Genomic DNA, 16,152 nt, shown 5'->3' on the forward strand with positions numbered 1-16,152 from the left:
GACACTCCTCCTTTCTGCGAGTGCCCAGCGATGCGATGGAGCCATAACTCGACCCATGGCCAGTGCCAAGTCCTCCCCCCAACCCTCTTCTCATGGGGCAGGAACTGGGGGAGGGGGGTCACTTTCCAAGTGCCAAAAAGCCCATGGGGACTCTAAGAACCTAAAACGGAAATACTCTCATCTCCTTGGGACTGAGGGGATGGGGAAGCCCCCAACGTGTATTCCCAGGGCTGTGCCCCCTCCCCCATCTCTGGATCCAGGACTCTGTGCACCGGCTCCAGCCCCACCCCTATGGAGAGAACCAGTGACTCCGGAGCTGGGGCGGGGGCCGGTGAACACACAAGTGAAAGCCATTTGTAGTTGTGTCTCTGCAATGCCGCGGGCATGGAGAAAGGGGCACCAAGGGCCGGCGTGTGGACACCCAGACTCACTTCATGAACCCCAGTGGCTCTCAGCTTTGTTTTATTAGTTACATGAAGTGAGGAGACTCCTCGCACACATATTGTCGGGGCCCTCCACGCTCCAAATGACCGGGTCAGACCCACACTGTGCATGTCTTTGGACCTGTAGGCTCCTGGAAAGGAGAGGGGACCTGTCAGGAGTAGATTAGGTACCCTCCTCCCTCTCTCAGCATTTGGCAGTCTTCTGGGGGGCACACCACCCCACTTTGAAACCCTAGCTCCTCAGTTCTTCATGCGGAGCTGGACCCAGTCTCCTTAGCTTAGCCTTAAATTGGCTAATCATTTCATCCCCCCACTTTCTTCCTCCAGCTTCCTTCTCGGCCCCCTTCCCCAAACCCTCTGCCTAGATCTTCAGCCACTGACTCACATGTCACTTGCTCCACCCCAGCGCCTCCTGGATCTCACTCCGGTTCCTACTGCCCCCTCACCAGTCTCTCCAGGGCATGAGCAGCTGCGTCCTGGACACTCACAAACAGCTGCTCTGGGGTCACTCTGTCCAAGAGTCCTGCCTGGGTCAGTGTCCCCAGCACTGAGGCTGTGTAGAGAGGCAGGTCAGGCTCTTAGATCTTAAATCCACACTGCGTCCTTTTCCCTCCCTCAAGCATCCAGCTATTCCCCCCGATCCGCCCCCCCCCCCCCCCCCCGTCCCCAGGTCTTCCACACCTCTCACCATTACACTGAGCCAGGAGAAGGTGGATCCCAGCATCTCGGCATCGCCTGGCTAGCTGCAGAAGCGGGGCAAGGGGGTTAAATCCCACATCAGAAGGCATGCGTGGGATAAAGAGACTTTCTCCTCAACCTACCCCGTCCCTCACCTGTACCACCTCTCTGGCTCCAGCAGCATCTGCAAAGGTGATACCACTGCAGTCTAGGACCACCACTCTGACAGGCTCAGCAACTAGGATGGGAGAAGGCAAGCGTACCCAGATGCCTCCATGGGTCACACCCAAATCTCCCTCCTTGTCACCCCATCTCACCTGCATCAGGTGGGCCATCTAGCTTGGGAGTCTCCTGTGGGTAAAGAAGGGCAGTCACCACAAGACACAAGCATGAGCGTGCGCCCCTTAAGCACAATGATCCCCTTGAGAAGCCGCACCTGCCTCCCACTCCCAGAGAAGCCACACTCCCCTTTGACCAAGCCTCTCACCTTGCGTCCTTCTCCAAGCCCCAGGTGCCACTCCAGGATGCGGCGGAACTGCCCACGGGTCCCAAAGTAGAGCGGTGTTGGGTATCTCAAGATGCAGAGCCCCGGGACCTTGAGGAGCTAAGATGTCAGAGGGTCAGAAAAACATCTGGGCCTAATCTTCCCTTCCCTCTCTGTCTGTGGCCCACCCACCTTGTGGCTCTCTTCGAGTGGCCTGTAGAGCTCCGTCCCCTCAGCAAGTCCAAGTGCCAGGCACTGCACCCTGGGCAGGAAGCTGGGGTCAGATTCCCAGCCTGGCCTGGCTGGAGAGTCACCCCAAGCACCTGTCCTCTCCCCACCCCTCTTCCCAACTCCTCTCATCTCTACTCCCACCTCTGGGTGCGGCAGACCACAGTCATCATGGAGAAGACCACGCCTACAGCCAGGCCCAAGTCCACACTCAGGATCACTACAGCCACCCATGTGACCATCCATACAGCCTGCAGGACATGGATGGGAGTGATATGCCCCGGAGAAATGCCAGGCCATGGCTGCTAGGGAAGGAGGTCCAGGGGCAGTGACTGCCAGGACAAATGAGAGGGAGGGATAGCCCAGGAGAAGGTAGAATGACAGAAGGGACAGAATTGACCCAACAAGGGAAATACACCAAATGTAATCACCCCAGACCTTGTGCCAGCTGGGGATTTACAAATATTCAGGTCTGAAGGGGTTCAAACCCCACTCTCCACCGTGTCTCTGAGTAATGGGATTAGGAGGTATGCATGTTGGGGGGGACTGGAGGGGGAGGGGAGCTGCAGCATTTAGGACCAGAACAATTAGCTCCAATCTAGGCCAGAGGCTGGGGATGCTGGCAAGTAGGAGGGGGCAATCTGGGGGTAATGCTGCCACTTCTCACAAAGTCCATGCGGCTGATGCGCCATAGTTGTGGAAGTTCCTGCATCTGGAAGAACATCTGGCGCATGCTGGAGATGTTGATGCAAGCCAGGACAGCCTTGGGGGCAGAAGAGGCAAGCTGACTGCCCCAATGTCCTAGAATGTAGCCACCACCACCCCCAGTCACCCCCATGCCTCCGCTGTTCCTCACCTTGGGCAGATAGTAGAAGAAGGGCCCCAGCCACAGCAGCACTGACAGGACAACTATGCAGGAGAAGAGACCTGCCAGCTAGAAAGAAGGAGGGATGGATGCGGAGAAGGAAGGGAACCTCACTCACCCCTGTGTGAGAGCTGGTCTGCCTGCCCCACTCTGCCTCAGCTTCCTTGGAAGTCTCCCTCCTCCCAAATCCCCTTTCCATGAAGCGTTCCTCAGTCTTCAACTCCCTTCTTGGTATTCTGCCTCTCACATCCACCTTTCCCCTCTCCCAATTAAATGCCTGTCATTCACCGGTCTCTACCTAGACGTAGCTCAACTTCCCTATTTTTGTAGCCCGTGTCCACCTTAAAAGCCACTGTTGCATTACCCTAAAAGCAGGGAACCACCTTCTTGGGGCACCAGCAAAGTAGGAAAGCAGAAATATTAGGGGGAGACTTTCATATGTGATATTTCTTTTTAAAAGAAAATGTCCTCATGGGGCGGGGGTCAGAATTTCGTCTTTCAAATTTATATGACAGTTTAGTATTGTTTTTATTGTGAACTACATATGGGCACTGTAAGCTTCTTCAGTGCTTAGAGTCTGCCAAGGTCTTAATGGAGCCTTGTTACCTTCTATCTCTCCTACCTAGAAACCACCCCCCCCATTCACTCTCCCTCATCATTCTCCTCTGTACAGCTGCCCCCCAGGTATCTATCTACCAGTCTTCCACCTGTTTCTCCACCACCACCCCAACCTAATACCCACCCCCTTTCTCACCCAAGGACATGCTCTTACCTGTGTGTTCCCACCAGCATCCACTAGTAGGCTGGTGGTGGCCAAAGTGGCAGAGTTGGGAAAGCAGGAGAAGAGGGAGGAGATGAGGTTGGAGATACCATGTGCCAAGAGCTCCTGGAGGGATGCAGTCAGATGAAGAGGAGAGAGAGACAAAGGCATGGGGCGGGGGGGGGGGGCGGGTGAGGGAAGACATCAGATTAGGGAGTTGTCTCCTGAATGCAATTGGGGTCTTCAGTCAAAGTCACACCTGGTTGGAGTCAATAGTGTAGCTATACTTGTCTGCATAGATGGAGGCCAGGGAGGCGGACACAGCAAAAGTAACCAGGGCGATGGGCAGTGAGTCAGCCAGAATCCTGGGCAGCTCAGCCAGGTCGGGAAGATGGGGTTGGGGAAATCTGGAGAGAGAGGGATCCATGGTGAGGGTGGGTTGTGTATAAGAAGGGTATGGGGAAGAAAGAGAAAATAGGGCGGGACAGGCCAAGAGGAGGTGTGGGTGGGAGCAGTCTGAGAATAGCAGGCTGGTGTCTTGATTCTCTCTTACCCCCCAGGCAGCAGCCCCACAATCTGGACGTTGTATCTTGTGTCCAGGGAAGAGGTGAAGCACAGCACAGAGGCCAGAAGCACCTGGGAAAGAGCAAATTAGAGCACGGCAGAAGATGAGCTTCCTGGAAGAGGCCGGGGAAAGCTTCACATGAGAGAGGATTAAAAGGCAGCATTAGGTGTTTGCAGGGGCCCAGCAATTGGGGGAGTTGGGATATGTTTGGGATGACAGCCAACTGAGAGTGAAGGAGAGTGGGAATGGGAAAGGAATGAGGTATACCTGAGGCTGTGGTAAGAGATGGACTGGAGGAAGTAAGAGGTGCTCCGCTCCCATGAGGGATGGTAGATATCAGGAAGTACACCCAGCCATTCTAAGTAGGACACTGGGATAGATCTAGGGATCTCCCGCGTATGGGTGGAGATGTGGAACACTTATTTAGTCGGCGGAGGGGGAGAGAGAGAGAGAGAGATGTAGGTGGGCGTGGGAAGGGAGAGAAACTGAATTACAGTGAAGGACCCGGTAGGGGGAGAGCAGTGGAGGTGCTGTGGCGAGCGACACCTCAAGGGAACGCTGTAAGCAGGAAGAAAGCATTCTAAGAGGTCTAGAAGAGGCTCTGCCAGAGAAGTGGGACCGTGTGGGTGGGGGATTCTGCAGGGTCACAGTGTTCTGGGAAGAGGCCTGGAAAGGTACGCGTGTGCACAGGACCTCTTTCTGTAAGCTCGCTGCCTTCCACGAGGGGGCGGCAGCGGCCAGCTCCTACCCGACCGGCAAGGTCTGTGTGGTTCAGGGGACCGCGACCCGGGAGCCATCCTCACCATGACGATTTCCCCCGGGATCGGGGTGGGTAGCTTGTCTCGGAATCTCACGTTCAGTTCTTTGACCGGCACGAGCAGCGCCAGGCTGAGTGCCGAGATGGTCAGTTCGGCCGGACTGCTCCGGGGCAGCGCGGTCAGCACAGCGGCCAGCGTCTGCAGGCAGGGGCAGTGATCGAGGGCCCGGGGCCGGGGTCGACTGCCCTCAGAGCGGACCCACCCGGCCAAGGCAAGGCCTCCCGGCTCCCATCAGGGCTTCCGTCTCCGCAGCGCCCCTCATTCAGCCACGTGGTTCTAATCTCCTTTCCTCCGCCCCCGTCACCCTCTATCCCTCCACTCGCCGTCCTTCCTTTCCCGGTTTCCCTCTTCCCAGGACCGCTAGAAGCCGCTTCTCGGCCGTTCTCCACCCCCACCTTGAAGAGAGAGAAGCAGCCAATCTGGCGCGGGAGGGGCAACCCCAAAAGGCTCGGCAGCTGGGACACGAGCACGTGCAGCGCGGCCCCGCTGGTCAGCGCTTTGACCACCGGCTCCGACAAAAAGGTGGACAGGACGCCGAGCTGCAGCGCGAACATGCCCAGCTGCAGGGGAGAAGATGCGCAATCACTACAGGAGGAGGAGTGGACTCGCCAGAGCGCAGTGCGCCAGTTGCTGCGCGCACCTCTCCCGCCTAGACCCGCGCATGACACTTGTCCCTCCCTCTCTCCTGGCCCAGTTCCCCCGGCCCCAGTGTGGATCCCCCGGGGTCCTCCCTCACCATCAGCGCCCCGCTACCGAAGGCCAAGGCTGCAGCCGACCCAACCCGCTGAGCGTCCAACTGTTCCCTTTCGATTCCGCTCAGGTTACCCCCGAGGGGTTCGGGCACCAGCCGTTCCACCGCCGAGCCTGTCATGAGGCTGAGTACCGCGAAAGTTCCTAGGGCCGGGGGACAAACGCAGAGATCACCAGCTGTGTCGCCTGGGGCGCGGCGACCGTCCGGGCTTCGCGCCCTCGGGCCTGGATGCTGCAGTCAGACCCCGCTCTTCTGGAAGGCTGCTGCTCCGATGAAGACGGTGGGGCCGAGAGCCCGTGCAGCAGCCCGGAACCGGCGGTGAGGGAGGAAAGAAGGGCGCACCGGCGGGCAAAAACTGCCCTCTAACTGCATCACTGTCCGCTCCCGCAGACCGCCCGCGGACTGCGCGCTCCTTTGGGTGACCGCGCATCTCTTCTTCCCTCTTCCAAGTCCCGGAGATGTTCATTTAAACCAAATGTCATGGGGGAAGAAAAGTTCTGAGGAAACTCCCTTCTCTCTGCACCCACTCGGTACCCGCAGCAAGCTTTGCCTAGGTCCGAGGTTCCTGGCAGGGTAGCCACAGAGGCGGAAGGGAAGAAGGGGAGGGGAGGAGGGGAATAAGAGCTAAGGAGCTTCCAAGGGCCGAAGTCTCAAACCCCCATCCATTCTCACCCTACAGAGAAGGAGAGGAGTCACTGGGTTACTCACCTGTGGACAGGTGTCTACCAGTCCCCAACAAGGTGTAAATGAGGACGGGGAAGAAAGAAGTGTAGAGTCCGAACACTGGAGGCACTGAGGTCAGGAGGGCAAAAGCCATGCCTGTATGAGAAATGAAAGGGATGATCTTCAGGGTCTGTGTGTGGGGTTGGGGAAAGGTGACTAGCGCCCACACTCTTAGAGGCTGGCATGGGGACGCTGAATCATGCCACATGAGGGAACCTAGGGGTTAACAGGCCTCTGTGGGAGGTGGGAGGTTGTGGGGCGGACAAGGTCACAGATCCGTGTCGGCCCAGTCCTCCGGGGAGTAGGGGGCAGGGGTTGTTCTTCTCTCCAGTTCCCTGACCCGGAACGTGTCCAAGACTTCTAGAAGGATTGCGCAAATGAAGGGGGCTGGGGGTGGGGATCTGATGCAGCTCCGTGGTCCTTACCCAGAACGTGGTCTCAGTCTTGTCTCCGAACCCTCGTCCACCCTAACCCAGCCCTCGCTCCCAGGTGCCCAGCTCCTGCATCCTCCTCCCCGTCCCCCCCCCCCCCCCCGCCCCCGAGCTTGGGCCGCTGACAGGCTAGCGTTACGGCCGCTCACCCTGAGGCACGTGCACGATGCCCACGGTCACCCCGGCCACGGCATCCCCGAGCAGCCAGGCCCGCCAGCGGTAGTGGGGCAGCCAACGCAGCGGGGGCAGCCGCGCCCGCAGCAGGCGCCACGCCCCCGGCCCGGAGCAAGCGCTGGCCAACCGCCTCCACCGTCTGCACAGTCGGGACGAGCGAGGCTCCGCGAGTAGCTCCGGCGCCTGCTCTGCGTCCCCGAAGAGCCGCTGGAACCGAGCCTCGGTGAGAGGTTCCCTGAACTTGGCGCCCAGAGGGAACTTAAGGTCGGAGGCCTCTCCCAGGTCTGGGCTGGTCCCGGCGCCCGGTAGCCCACTCATTTTGCCCCTGGCCACCTCCAACCCCGCCTAGTCTTAAATAGCCCTCCACCCGCTAGCCCTGAGTCCCGCCTCCATAAAGCAGGGTCCAATCCAGCCCCGGAGGGCGCCCTCTCTTGGGGACCTTCAACGGCCGGGAGAGAGCAAAGGCTTCGGGAGCGGGCGTCTCTGTGTTAGGCGTTTCCTCAGACGTCCTTGGCGGGGTCGCCGGCTCCGGAGCCTGCTAGGGCGGGGCGGAGGAGGGGGTGTGGAAAGGTGTAGGGACCAGAGACAGAAGCCAAAAGACAGCGCATTCTCAACACCCAACACCCACTTTTTACCACTCGTAAGCCTTTGATTCCCACCTCCTCATTCCCGGCTCCCTTCGCATCGGCCCTTTAGGAGGAGATAGCTGGCTGGGCCGCTGTGACCTGTCATTCCCAGAGCCTCTGCATCCCCCCTCCCCAAAAGGTGAAGATGCCGCCCCCGCCCCCACCCCACCCCCCCCCCCACACACACACACAACACACACATACCTCTACCCCAGACCCAAATCCTCACGGGGCACAGCTTGCCCCCAAGAAAGTGTAAGAGGCTCTGTGGGCAGAGAAGCGTCACAAACTGCTGAGCTGGGCCGCAGCTACATGTACAAAGTAGGTCCTCAAAAACTTATATTTGTGGTTAAATTAAGTTCAAAAGGGGCATGCACCCACCTCATGTACCCGTGGTCCCTCAAGAGATACAGAGGTTCTGAGCTCCAGAATCCTATTTTCCCTATCCCCTCCTCCATTTACAAGAATGCTTGGCACCCCTCCCCATCACCCTCTGGTCCCCAGTCCCTGACCCCAAAGCCCTGGGGGTGGGGTACAGGGAGGGTGGGTCTCCCCTCTTCAATTCCTCCTATTGTTCCCCAGAAGTCTTATCTGGGTTGTACGTCCTGTCCCCCCCCCCTTAGAGGTCCCTCCCCCCATTGTCGGCCAAAGGGACCTCAGGCCCACAGGGAGGCTCCTGCTCCTCCTCACCCTCCCACCCCAGCAGCCTATTGTCTGCTGAGGAAGCCCAAGTACACGTGACCAAGCCCAGGGGACAAAGGACACAGTGGACACACGGATGCCCACGGACCCAGGATAGGGCATCTGAACATGGATCTCGGGCGTGTTTGGCTTTCTCTGTCCCAGGGGCTGTCCCAGAAGTAGGGAAGGGTGAAGGCCCCTGTGGGCTCTGCATCTTGGGTCTGTGGCCTGAAGAAGAATCCTTTCCTGCTCACGATGGATATGCCTTATGACCTCACAGACCGCAAAAAGAAGGAGATCCAAAGCTGAAAAGGGCCACAGCTCCCAGCCTCCTCTCCACCTTTCCATTCTCCCTCAGCAGAACCTGGAGGCCTCAGAAGGAAAGGTACTCGGGCATTTAGTGCTTTAGAATCTGGGTATTGGGGGAATGGTGGGAAGTCAGACCACACTGGACTTCCCAATGGAGTCTAGAATGGAGAGATGGGAGAAAAAGGCTGGGGAAAGGGCAAGATATACATCTAGGAACTAGGGTTTTCCAGTGGTCCCAAGTTCCAGGTCTAGACTGTGAGATGCTGCAGCTGTTGGTCAGGTACAAAGATAGTGACATCTTTTCTCTTACACCCTGTGTCCTCCTCTCACCAGACTGTCCACACGCCAGCTGGTTTCTCCATTTCACTTCACCCCACCAACCCCTCCCATAGCTCCCCTTCCCTCTGCCGAGACAGCAGCCTTAGTGATATCACAAAACCTTTATTTTCAGAAAACCGAAAGAAACAAAATCAAAATCAAAACCAATCATTTTTACCTGGCCCCTGCCCCAGCCCTCCCACCCACCCACACATCCTCCTTTTGGGGGGGCACCTGTGATGCATGCAGAAGGGGTGGGAGCTGAAGGAACCTACATTCCTTAAACAGAAAGAAGTCCTTTTGAGTCTAGGTATCCTCGTCCAAGTCAACACCACTCCCAGCCTTGCCCCCTCTCCAGACACATCAAGAAGGAATTCTGAGGTGGTGCCAGAAGGTTTGCCCTGAAGTTCCTTGGGAAATAGGGTGGCCGGGCCAGCACCACCCCAGGCCTTCACCAGTTACAGCTCATCTTCATCCAGCTTGGCAAGTCTGGCTTGGCAGGGAGGGGTGTTTGGGATTGGTGGAGCTGGAGGAGAGTCACGAGGAGCTTGGGGGAAGTCACTGAGGGCCTGAGGAAAGACTCAAGTCAGAGGATAAAAAAAGTTCCGGAATCCACCCTCACTCCTGTCTTTTCAGTGCATGCCCTAGCCAAGCCACCTCCTCTTGCCAGGCATCTTAGATGATCTGAGACCATCAGCCTCTCCCAGGGTTGAAGTGGAGGAGGGATGGGTAAGAGTAGGGCAGTAGGAAGGGGCAGACAAAAGGCAGGTGGTGGTTGTAAGGAAATATGTGGGGAAGGGAATTTAGGGATCCCAGAACAAGAGGAGCCCTCCCCATTCTATAACAGGGTGCTCCATTCCTCATACCTGTGTGTCCAGGGGCAGGGGGGCTCTGGCCACCTCCCCTTTGGGCAACAGCAGCAGGGAGGGGAGAGAGCCGTTGATGGGTGCTTGTGTGCTGACCTGGGCCCGGTCTCCAGGCCGGATTCTCCCAGGACTCCCCACCCTAAGCCCTCCTGGCCGCCCCAGGCTGTTGGTCTGACTCTCCCTTCTCTGATACTCAATGGGTGACTGCAATGCTGGGGCAAAGAGAGGAACAGAAGGAGAGTTACAACAGAGACAGGCCTTTTCCCTAAGAGCTCTGCCCAGACCACCCTCCCACTTTGCCCTCCTCCCATGAACTGTCAGCCAGTATAAATTGCTGGGGAGATGAAGAGAAGCTGGGGTCAGAGGGCAGGGATTGGAGACTGGGCAGTGAGGGAGGGATTCAGGAGGTCAAAGGGCCGAAGGAACATGTGGGGGAGGGAGGGTGAGAGCTTCACCATTGAGAAAGTTCCGCTGGCTTTCCAGGATCTGAGCCACTTGCTTGATCCAGGCCTGACTGACCGCAGGATCTGCAGTCTGTAGGACATAGCGCTGGATCCCACCCTCTGGCCCTCTGGAGGTCAGTGCAAAGCGGCAAGGGTCACCTTGGAGGTTCCCCTCCAGTCCCAGGCAGCTCACCTGGATTGGCAAATAGGAGACAGCCCCCAAATTCTTTAGGCCCTTTCCGGTTCCTGCCCCTTCCAACAAATCCAAGAACCAGACATTCTCTCAGAGGCCTCACCCTATCCCAGGCAGACCCCTCCCTTGTCGCCTCCTCCCCACCTTGATGCTGCTCTTGTACACATATCCAGCCTGCGTTCCACCTCGTACTCCTCCTCCCAGGGCCTCGCTGAAGATGATGATTTGCTCAAAGAGGAAGACACGTCTCTCTCGACCCCGGGAGGAGAGCAGACCGCCAGCCTCAGGCTCTGTGACCCAGAATGTGTCCTGGCCCAAGAGCTTCCCCTGAGCAGTCAGTTTCCCCTAGAACCAAAGGACGGTGGTTTTGAGAAAAAAGTGAGAAGAGAAAAGGGACACTCTCTGTTCCTCCCTCCTTCCCCTGACACTCCCAACCAACCATGGGCTCAGTCCCAGGGGAGGACAATTCCCCATTAGGACGTCCCAAGTACTCAGACTGGGGCAGAAGAGCATTGGGCCTCCAGTTTCCTGTTCTATCCCCATACCTCAAACCCCCGAAGTCTCCCCAGGGTCATCATGTCATTGCAGCGCTTGGGTACAAAGCACATGACCTCCACAGCTTGCTGGGTCGCAGGTGAAGAGAGAAGCATTGTCATTGTCAAGGAAGAGGCCTCTTCAGACCATGTTTCACCTCTCAACCAGCCTCCCCGTAAAAGCCAGACAGCTCAAACCACCCAAGGAGCTGGGAGAACCCAGGAGACTAAAACAGTAAGATCCTGGAAGGATAAAAAAAAGTATCCAGGAAGATCTGGGAGTCCTCACCTCCAGCTCTTCAGTATCCATCCCAGCTCTACTGTAATATTTGAGAAAATCCTAAGATGTAGAAAAGAAATGCTCAGGGAGGTCTTGAGGACACCCTCAGAAACTCTCACATCCTCCCCTTGAAAGCACAGGTGAGGATGCCCAGGAAGTATGGGGGGCACCTTAGGAACTCTGAAGAGATGAACGAGAAAAGGGCTGTCCCAACCAGAGGTACCCCCAGGGAACAGGTGGTCCTGACCTTGAGCAACAGCTGGTATTTCATGATCCTCTGCACTGGTTTGATGAGGAGGTCATTGAGCTGCAGGCGGTGCCCTAGCTGCTGCCGGAGTTCCTGGGGACAGGGACTGGGTGGTTATGTAGCCTGGAAAGCCTGATGATTCTGTTCCCCTTTCCCCAAGGTGCCTCGGCCACTGACCTCAAAGTAGCTGTCCCCAAACTCTGACACCACGTGCTCGGACTTGGGCTTATTCTGGCAGTACACCACGTACATATGCAGCCTGCGCTCCTAACAGGGGTAAAGTTTAAGGAGAGCAGGATGGGTGCGGAGAGAAAGCCCCTCTCCAGAGAGCTGTGACCCACTCCCAAGCCCCTCCCCTCCAGGGCCCCACCCTCTTAAGCCTCACGTGTTTGATGAATAGCTGAGCCAGCCAATCAGGATCCTTCAAACACCGCTGCAGCTCCTGCAGGAAATAGCTGGAAGGGTTGGCAGGGAAAAGGCTGGTCAAATACCCCCACCCCACTCAACTTAGAGCTGTCTACCCTAGCTGTGCCATTAAGCCACTCCAAACGTTCCTCAGGCAACAGTGGGCCCATGGGTGGGATACAGAGACTACCAAACATCTATGCCCTTCCCCCTCACTCTCAGGAATCCACCACTCACTCTCGATGCCACTCATAGATTTGCTGGATGTTCCCAAACACAATCCTGTCACGGCCTCGAAGACTCTCTGGGACCCCCTGAGCGGCCATGGTGGCCATGTAACCCTGTAGGAAGGTTGGGGTGAGAGCGGGAGCGTCAGGGGCCAGCCCTGGTAGGAAAAACCCCTCCCCACCTAGAAGTCTGGGATGTAGGGGGGGTGGTGGGAAGGTGGGACAGAGGAGTATCAAGGCATCCCCTAAAATTAGCCTTGGGCAGAGGGAAAGGGCTGGGCTAGAGCTGAGAAGAGAAAAGGGACCTACCTCCACAATCTGCCCCAAGTCGTCCACATACATTTTCTCTGTCTCTACCAGTTCACTCAAGACATACCTGGGAAGAGAGCAGTAGTGCACATGGTTGATTTAACCACTTCCTCCCTACTGGACTAGAAGCTCCTTCATTACCACAACCAACCTCAGAGGAAATTCCAAGTATCAAATCTAAAATGTGAGGGACAGTTCTCTGGAAGTTGCACAACTGGGGTGGAGGGAGGGAGCAAAAGGGAGGGAGAGTGTGGGGACACTTACATACTCCTTTCCAGAGCCTTCTTCTTCTGTTCCTCCTCACTCTCAGGGGCCTGTGATAGGGTCTCCTCCTCAGGTGGCTGGAAGGAAAGAACATCCTAGAGTAAGCAAATGGATGCCTTTTGGGGAGCTGTGCAGATCCATTTCTTCATACCTGTGTCTTATCTCCAGGGCCCTCCAACAATGTGGTCAGCAGGGTCAGTTCTGGCAGCTCCTCTCCAGTGGCTAGAGCTGGTTCCAGCATCCAGTTCTGGGAGCCAGAGGTCAAGTGTCAGAGGTCATGAACAGTAGCTACCTCTCCCCAATGACCAGTGGCCCCCAACCTGCCCTCTCTCCCAGTGTCCTTCATGGATGTCATACATGCTTCTGTGGTGCTCCCTGCTCACCTCATATGGTCCAGCCTGGCCACCGTCTGCCTCAGTTTCCACACTGAGACAATGTTTGGAATGACCCAACCATCTTCTCAGGCCACTGACTGGCCCTGGGGGGCCCGGGGAACAGGGGCCAGAGCTGAGGCCAGAGCTGGGGCCAGAGAGGGCAGCCAGACCCGAAGCAGCTGAAGCTGAGATACTCCCCTCACTGCCAGCAATGGAATAGGATTCTAATGGGGAGTGGGGGGAGAAAAGGGGCCATAGATATTACTCTAGCTCCAGATGCAGGGCCCCTAGGGAGCTCCCAGAGGCTCCTCTTCATGATGCTGAGCCCCTCTCCCCCAGGGCCCACTCTCTTGCCATCCTCATTTGAGTTGGCAGGGCTAGAAAATTTCACCTAGGCACCCTTGGAAGGAAGGACAGTAAACACCTGGGCTCCCAAGGCCTGGAAACCTCCATTCCCCCATATCCCGAGCATGGCATAGATATGAGGGGGCAGCCATCTGGGCAGACACTGGAAGCTGAGGGTGGCCATCTGCTCTCCTACAATCTGCCCCCTTCCAATGGGCACAGACCATTCCCTGAGAAGGTGGGGGGGGGCAGCTAAAAGCCCATCAGCCACCCCCAGACTCCTCCTCCACCAGTTGCAGTAATCACTATAAAAAGAAAAGACTTCTGCAGCCCATCTCCCCAACACATGCACAAACCCAATAGAGGGGGCAAGTGAGGAGAGCTCGTGAGGGCTATCTGCCCTGGGCTCAGGAACAGAGGAGCTGTGCTTTGTCATAAAGCCCCTACTAGACCCCCCATCCTTATTCCTCCATTCCTCTGGCCCTTTTCAGATCTGAAGTAGATTCTCAGCAAAAGGATTTAAGGAAGATGCAGTTCTAGGCCCAAGGGGATTGTGGATGGGTTTTTCTCATACCCAGTTGACTACAAAACAGAGAGCAGAGTCTCCTGCCCCTTCCCCGATTTCCTTAACTTGAACTGATAAAAATTTGGAGGCAGACGGGATCTTGGAGATCTATTAAGTCACTTTCCTGGAAAACACAGGTTCAGGTCTCCAGCCTCTAAATCCCTAGGGTCAGCGCAATCCGAAGTCCTGAACCCTCGGCCCGCCCCCCGCCCCAACTCAACACTGGGCCGTTGCGACCTCCTCGAACTCACCACGTCCCCCCCGGGCGAAGCAGCAGCCGCATTTTGCCAGCACTTTTCGGATCACATGGGGACAGGCACAGCGACCCCCCTTGTGCCCCCCCCGCATGGCGCCCGGGCCCCCCCGCACCCCCCACCCGGGCCGGCCATGCAGGGGGAATCACGGGGGGCGGGGCGGGGACGGCGCCGGGCGCGCACCCCCCCTCCCTCCTACCCCGCTCCAGGCTGGGGGAGGGGGGGAGGGAGGGAACAGGGAGGGGGAGTCCAGGGGTAGGCGGAAGTCTGGTCTGGAGGAGGGCTGGGGGCTCTGCAGAGCGGGCGGCGCGAGGCCGAGCGGCCGAGCTGGGCGGGGAGTGTTTCCGGAACCCAGTCGGTGCGTGGCCCAGGGTCCAGATGTCCAGCGGGGAGGGGAGGGATGGTGGGGGAAGCTGGGCCGGGATGCGGCAGCCTCTCCAGCTCTGTCTCCGGCCTCTCGGGTTTGGGATGGTTCTAGGCCCGGGCAGGGAGAAGGCGGGGGCCGACTCCCCGAGTCACTGGCGCTGCGCGGGTCCGGGCCGAACGGCGAGCCGAATAACAGGCCCGGCCGCGGTGCCGCCGCGGGGAGGGGCTTCTGCGGCCCAGCTCCGCCCTCTCCCTCCCGTTCCCTGCTCCAGCCCCAGCCTGTGCCGCGCTCCAGCCCCAATCCCCCTCCCCCAGGCACCACCACGTTCCCACTCCACGTCCCCACAGCCTCCGCCTCTCCACTCCAGCCTCGGCTCCCCCGCCTCGGGTTCCCCTCCCTCCTGCCTCTCGGGCTCCCGACTGCGGTGCGCTGGGTGGGGGTTAAGCCGGGCGGCGGGGTCTGCCCAGGTCGCCCCTCAGCCTCTGCGGTGGAGAAGGGAGCGGACGGATGGGCCTGGATCTGTGCGAAGACGTCCTGGGTGTTGGGACTGTCCCAAGCCGCGCAGGGGTAGACAAGCCCCCTCCCCAACTTCGGGGATGAGTGAATGGGGAGCTCTGTGGGGAACACCGCCCAGGTGCCGCCCTCTCGCCAGACCCTTCTTTCCTCCAGGCCCCAGGACTCCAGCTGAGGCTAATCACCAATTAAGGCGAAGTCCTGGAGCCTGGGCTGGCGACGAGCCAGGGGTGGGGCGTGGGGACACTCCGCCTGCGGGGGCTCGGGACCAGCTGATGTGGGGGGACATACAGCGGACTAGAGGGCGAGAAGCCTGGAGGTCTTGGCAATTAAATGGGTCTCATGCAGATTAGATGCGAACCTTTATGCTAATAAGCGCAGCATTATTTGAATTCGCCACTTTGCGCAGGACCGCAAACTGTGCCCCACCCACCCCCAGCTTCTTACCGGGCAGCGGAGCCCAGGCGGGAACCTCACGTTCGCGCTCCCCTTTCTGATGCCCCTCGGTACAGTCAGACTGTGGCTCGGTCCCTCCTGGCCCTAGGTGGCTTCTCTTCGGGGGCTGTGTGGTAGTAAGGTAGTAAGATTGGTAGTAAGGAAACCGCCCTCCACGCCCAGACTTGACCTCCCGCTTTCCCTTCTTCCTTCTGTCAAATCCACATTGTTGTAAAACGGTCGCCGAGGCTGGGTTGGAGGGAGCGGTTCACCCAGACCAGGGCTATGGCCCTCTTTTGGAACTCTTAGATTCCTGCAGATTTCTGCCCTGCAGAATTCCTGTTTGCAGGTAAATTCATTTGTGGGGTGCAGACCTCCTGAAACCGCCTAAAGATACCCGACCCCACCGTGGTCCCCCTTTCTTACCCCCGCCTGCCCGGGTAGGGCGCATGCGCGCAGCATGCCCCCCATGACCCCCAGTATCCGGTCAGTGCGGCCAGGGGCGGGGCGGTCCGGGGGCTTCATGCTGGACCCCTACCCTGCTCCAAGTTTCAGGGCTGAGGGGGCACGGAAGCTGGGGGGCTCAAGGCCTGCGTGCGTCCGGGGAGTTGCTGCTGCCGAATCCGCCCCCTGCCCGGCTCCGCCCCTACTCCCATCCCAGCCAAACTTCTCAAAGGG

General features: G+C 58.2%; 2 protein-coding genes across 11 annotated transcripts; both read right to left on the reverse strand.

Annotated features, from left to right (window-relative positions):
• Positions 1-151: 151 nt before the first annotated feature.
• Positions 152-7,405, reverse strand: LOC131519321 (solute carrier family 26 member 10-like). 8 transcript variants are annotated; one of them, XM_058742212.1, is made up of 18 exons: positions 6,896-7,401; positions 6,301-6,411; positions 5,578-5,735; positions 5,237-5,401; positions 4,827-4,979; positions 4,012-4,094; positions 3,718-3,865; positions 3,471-3,584; positions 2,690-2,767; positions 2,501-2,596; positions 1,978-2,084; positions 1,798-1,867; positions 1,609-1,725; positions 1,439-1,472; positions 1,277-1,359; positions 1,125-1,186; positions 890-996; positions 152-574 (listed from the first exon to the last, which is right to left on the reverse strand). In XM_058742212.1, exons 1-18 carry the CDS (start codon positions 7,236-7,238, stop codon positions 153-155), a joined length of 2,451 nt encoding a protein of 816 aa, XP_058598195.1. In that variant the 5' UTR covers positions 7,239-7,401; the 3' UTR covers position 152. The 8 variants fall into 8 exon arrangements, with proteins under 8 accessions (XP_058598195.1, XP_058598194.1, XP_058598196.1 ...); XM_058742217.1 differs by having other exon boundaries at positions 441-574; positions 1,132-1,186; positions 6,896-7,393; XM_058742211.1 differs by having other exon boundaries at positions 2,501-2,767; positions 6,896-7,404.
• A 1,556-nt stretch (positions 7,406-8,961) lies between these two features.
• ARHGEF25 (Rho guanine nucleotide exchange factor 25) lies at positions 8,962-16,092 on the reverse strand. Of its 3 annotated transcripts, none has more exons than XM_058742233.1 (16): positions 15,901-16,092; positions 15,487-15,601; positions 13,005-13,219; positions 12,773-12,868; positions 12,622-12,698; positions 12,358-12,424; positions 12,059-12,162; positions 11,802-11,871; positions 11,594-11,683; positions 11,417-11,509; positions 11,179-11,229; positions 10,902-10,979; positions 10,501-10,701; positions 10,176-10,356; positions 9,817-9,932; positions 8,962-9,423 (listed from the first exon to the last, which is right to left on the reverse strand). In XM_058742233.1, the coding sequence occupies exons 1-16, from the start codon at positions 15,997-15,999 to the stop codon at positions 9,313-9,315; spliced, it is 1,764 nt and encodes a 587-aa protein (XP_058598216.1). In that variant the 5' UTR covers positions 16,000-16,092; the 3' UTR covers positions 8,962-9,312. The 3 variants fall into 3 exon arrangements, with proteins under 3 accessions (XP_058598216.1, XP_058598215.1, XP_058598217.1); XM_058742232.1 differs by having other exon boundaries at positions 9,721-9,932; positions 15,901-16,087; XM_058742234.1 differs by lacking the exons at positions 15,487-15,601; positions 15,901-16,092 and adding an exon at positions 14,157-14,818 and having other exon boundaries at positions 9,721-9,932.
• Between the last annotated feature and the right edge of the window lie 60 nt (positions 16,093-16,152).

Source organism: Neofelis nebulosa, chromosome 8 (assembly GCF_028018385.1).
Source record: "Neofelis nebulosa isolate mNeoNeb1 chromosome 8, mNeoNeb1.pri, whole genome shotgun sequence".
Lineage (NCBI taxonomy): Eukaryota > Metazoa > Chordata > Mammalia > Carnivora > Felidae > Neofelis > Neofelis nebulosa.

What these genes read in the sequence shown, in the direction of transcription:
- LOC131519321 (XM_058742211.1), bottom strand. Translation starts at nt 7,238, where the DNA reads ATGAGTGGGCTACCGGGCGCCGGGACCAGCCCAGACCTGGGAGAGGCC. An exon ending in TGGTAGACACCTGTCCACAG is followed by an intron (nt 5,736 to 6,300) that starts GTGAGTAACCCA and finishes CCCCGGCCCTAG; the next exon opens with GAACTTTCGCGGTACTCAGC. An exon ending in TCGGTAGCGGGGCGCTGATG is followed by an intron (nt 5,402 to 5,577) that starts GTGAGGGAGGAC and finishes TCTCCCCTGCAG; the next exon opens with CTGGGCATGTTCGCGCTGCA.
- ARHGEF25 (XM_058742232.1), bottom strand. Translation starts at nt 15,999, where the DNA reads ATGAAGCCCCCGGACCGCCCCGCCCCTGGCCGCACTGACCGGATACTG. An exon ending in CCCTACCCGGGCAGGCGGGG is followed by an intron (nt 15,602 to 15,900) that starts GTAAGAAAGGGG and finishes ACTACCACACAG; the next exon opens with CCCCCGAAGAGAAGCCACCT. An exon ending in GGAGACTTCGGGGGTTTGAG is followed by an intron (nt 10,702 to 10,901) that starts GTATGGGGATAG and finishes CTTTGGTTCTAG; the next exon opens with GGGAAACTGACTGCTCAGGG.